The sequence below is a fragment of the Triticum aestivum genome, chromosome 5B (assembly GCF_018294505.1).
Source record: "Triticum aestivum cultivar Chinese Spring chromosome 5B, IWGSC CS RefSeq v2.1, whole genome shotgun sequence".
Taxonomy (NCBI): Eukaryota; Viridiplantae; Streptophyta; class Magnoliopsida; order Poales; family Poaceae; genus Triticum; species Triticum aestivum.
This window is the reverse complement of record NC_057807.1, coordinates 575,048,243-575,051,970: the sequence shown is the minus strand read 5'-3', so window position 1 is coordinate 575,051,970 and position 3,728 is coordinate 575,048,243. Positions and strand designations below refer to the sequence as shown.

The 3,728-nt window shown below is 55.4% G+C and overlaps 1 protein-coding gene across 1 annotated transcript; it reads left to right on the top strand.

The window, feature by feature from the left end:
- Positions 1–1,017: 1,017 nt before the first annotated feature.
- LOC123113324 (beta-glucosidase BoGH3B) lies at positions 1,018–3,487 on the top strand. The gene is made up of 5 exons (XM_044534531.1): positions 1,018–1,312; positions 1,390–1,685; positions 1,813–2,199; positions 2,309–2,810; positions 2,918–3,487. Exons 1-5 carry the CDS (start codon positions 1,063–1,065, stop codon positions 3,412–3,414), a joined length of 1,932 nt encoding a protein of 643 aa, XP_044390466.1. The 5' UTR covers positions 1,018–1,062; the 3' UTR covers positions 3,415–3,487.
- Positions 3,488–3,728: the final 241 nt, after the last annotated feature.

Sequence of the window (3,728 nt, the reverse complement as noted above, 5' to 3'; positions counted from 1 at the left end):
AATGCTAATAGTAAGCAAGAAGATTTGTTTACAAAGAAACAACAACTAAATTACGTAAGAGCTATAACAGGAATTGATATAGTCTTTATTTTTATTTTTAAAAGAAAAATGGTCCTTTAAAAAAGTTCAGGTGATGGTGAACGCATAAGTGAACCAGAAATGGGCATATCCATCCATCCATATATAAGAAGCACAAAAAAGGAAAATAAACTTTTTCCTCACCTTGGACGTTGTCAATTTATAAAACGCTCTCTTAGTTATCAAATGTGGAATAACAATGCTAATACTCCCTCCGTCCCAAAATTCTTGTCATAAATTTGTCTAAATACGGATGCATCAAGTCATGTTTTAGTATTAGATATACCCGTATCTAAACAAATCTAAGACAAGAATTTTGGGACAGAGGGAGTAGTAAGCAAGAAGATTTGTTTACAAAGAAACAACAACAAAATTACATAAGAGCTATAACAGGAACCAATATAGTCTTTATTTTTATTTTGAAAAGATTAAATTGTCCTTTAAAAAAGTTCAGGTGATGGTGAACGCATGCAAAAAGGGAGTGAACCAGAAATCAGCATATCCATCCATCCATATGTAAGAAGCAAAAAAAAGGAAGGAAAAAAAAAAGCAACCCACAACGTGTCGTGTGGTCATATCCGAGGCGCCTATGAAGTATTGCATATATCATTATCAATTTCAAGGTATGAGATAGCTAACCGGGCTTGCTGCTCGGTGATAGCTCTCTGGCCGAACAGGATTATAAACATATCCGATCAACCTTACTTAAGCGATGTGGTACTAAGAATAAAAGTACAAGAAGCAGAACCGGGACTCGATTGCTCGCCCCAGTGAATCGGGCTGCATCTCGGCCCGTCCGCAACGATGCCGCGATCTCTCTGCTCGATCGGTTACAACGGCCTAGATGCGCACGGCTCGCTACGTTTCCTACTGGAGTGGAGTTGAACCAGTCCATCGACCTGATCCCTCCCAGTGCTATAAATTCATCGCCTCCGTCCTCCACTCCTCACTCCTCTCCTCTCACCCACACTGCTCGAGTTTGAAATGGCAACGCAGATGGGCTGCTCGCCGGCGGCGGCCAGGGCCGCGCGCCTCCTCCTCATCGTCCTCGTGGTCGCGGCTGGCACATCGGTGGCCGGGGCGACGTACGTCCGGTACAAGGATCCGAAGCAGCCGATCCAGGCGCGCGTGACGGATCTCCTCGGCCGAATGACGCTCGAGGAGAAGATCGGCCAGATGACCCAGATCGAGCGCGCCAACGCCTCCACGGCCGTCATCGAGAAGTACTTCGTCGGTACGTCGTCTCCCTTTGCTCCCGGTTCCTGCTTCGCCGGCGCGCGTGGGTTTGATTTGATCCATGTGCATGTGCAGGGAGCGTGCTGAGCGGCGGCGGCAGCGTGCCGTCGGAGAAGGCGTCGGCGGCGACGTGGCAGGAGATGATCACCAAGATGCAGAAGGCGGCGCTCAGCACCCGCCTCGGCATCCCCATCATCTACGGCATCGACGCCGTGCACGGCAACAACAACGCCTACAACGCCACCATCTTCCCCCACAACGTCGGCCTCGGCGCCACCAGGGACCCCGACCTGGTCAAGCTCATCGGCCGCGCCACGGCGCTCGAGGCCAGGGCCACCGGCATCGCCTACACCTTCGCGCCATGCGTCGCCGTAAGTACCGTGCCTAGTTGTTAATTAATACATCAACCGATCAATGGCTAGTCGCTACATATATACGGCGGAGTGCTTCTATGTCAACGTGACAACCGCGCGTATATTTTTTTTGTGATGCATGTAGGTTTGCCGTGATCCGAGGTGGGGCAGGTGCTACGAGAGCTTCAGCGAGGACACGAAGCTGGTGCAGCTGATGACGGCGGCCGTGATCCCCGGTCTGCAGGGCGCCGCCCGCCACCCCACGGGCATCCCCATCGTGGCCGGGCCCAAGAACGTGGCCGGCTGCGCCAAGCACTTCGTCGGCGACGGCGGGACTCGCAACGGGATCAACGAGAACAACACGGTGCTGAGCTTCCACGACCTCATGCGGATCCACATGCCGCCCTACTACGACGCCGTCATCAAGGGCATCGCCTCCGTCATGATCTCCTACTCCAGCTGGAACGGCGTCAAGATGCACGAGAACAAGTACCTCATCACCCAAATCCTCAAGGACAAGATGCGCTTCAGGGTATATATAATGAATTTCAATCCTCAAGAACAAAATACATTGCAATTTTCATCTCCTCCATCACTTAATTGACACGGTGATATCTATCTATGAACGTACGTGCGCGCAGGGGTTCGTGATCACGGACTGGCAGGCGGTGGACAAGATCACCACGCCGCCGCACAAGCACTACTACCACTCCATCCAGGAGACCATCCACGCAGGCATCGACATGGTCATGGTCCCCTACGATTACCCGGAGTTCGTCGCCGACGTCACCGCGCAGGCCAAGCGCGGCGCCATCAACATGGACCGCATCAACGACGCCGTCAGCCGCATCCTCCGGGTCAAGTTCGCCATGGGCCTCTTCGAGAACCCCTTGCCCGACCACACCCTCGTCGACCAGCTCGGCAGCAAGCCGCACCGGGAGCTCGCCAGGGAGGCCGTCCGCAAGTCGCTCGTGCTGCTCAAGAACGGCAAAGGCAAGAAAGACGGCAAGCCCGTCCTGCCGCTCTCCAAGGACGCCAAGAAGATCCTCGTCGTCGGCACCCACGCCCACGACCTCGGCCTCCAGTGCGGCGGCTGGACCAAGTCCTGGCAGGGTCAGTCCGGCAACGACTTCACCGGCCAAGGTACGTCGTTCTCGTCAGTGTCGTCACACATCTCTCATGCATGAACCCTAATATCCTGTTAATGTTGATGCTTATATATGTTGTTCTTGGCCACGATCGATGTGCAGGCACGACCATCCTTGAGGCGATCAAGTCGGCGGTGGACAAGAAGACGGTCATCGACTACTCGGAGCACCCGGACAAGGGCTCCATCTCCAAGAACCTGGACGAGTACGACTACGGCGTGGTGGTGGTGGGCGAGCAGCCCTACGCCGAGACGGCCGGCGACAACCAGAACCTCACCATCCCGGGCCCGGGGCCTGAGGTCATCAGGAAGGTGTGCGAGCTCGTCAAGTGCGTCGTGGTCCTTGTCTCCGGCCGCCCGCTCGTCGTCGAGCCGTACCTGGACACCATGGACGCGCTCGTCGCCGCGTGGCTGCCGGGCACCGAGGGCCACGGCGTCGCCGACGTGCTCTTCGGGGACTACGGCTTCTCCGGGAAGCTGCCGCGGACGTGGGTCAGGTCCGTGGACCAGCTGCCCATGAACTACGGCGACAAGCTCTACGACCCGCTCTTCCCCTTCGGCTTCGGCCTCACCACCAAGCCGGCGGCGGATCGCAGTTAGGAGTTTGAATTTCTTTTTCGTAGTGTTCGATTAGTGAGGGATGAGTGAGAATCAGAAATAAATGTCGAGGATATGATTTTGCCTAAAATCTAAAAAGTGCATGTGCACTATTTGGACAGAACGAGCGGCCAGGAGCCGGCCGCTCGATCTGGCTCGTATCGTCTCCCGCGTGGCCAGGTGCCACCTGGTCGGGGCGCCTTCCCAAGCGCGGTCTCCGGCATCGCCTCTTACAAGCGCAGCTCCTCCTCGACATCTGGCGTCTTCCATCCTCGACCCCCATCGTCCGCATCACCGCCGACGCCGCTGACCACCCG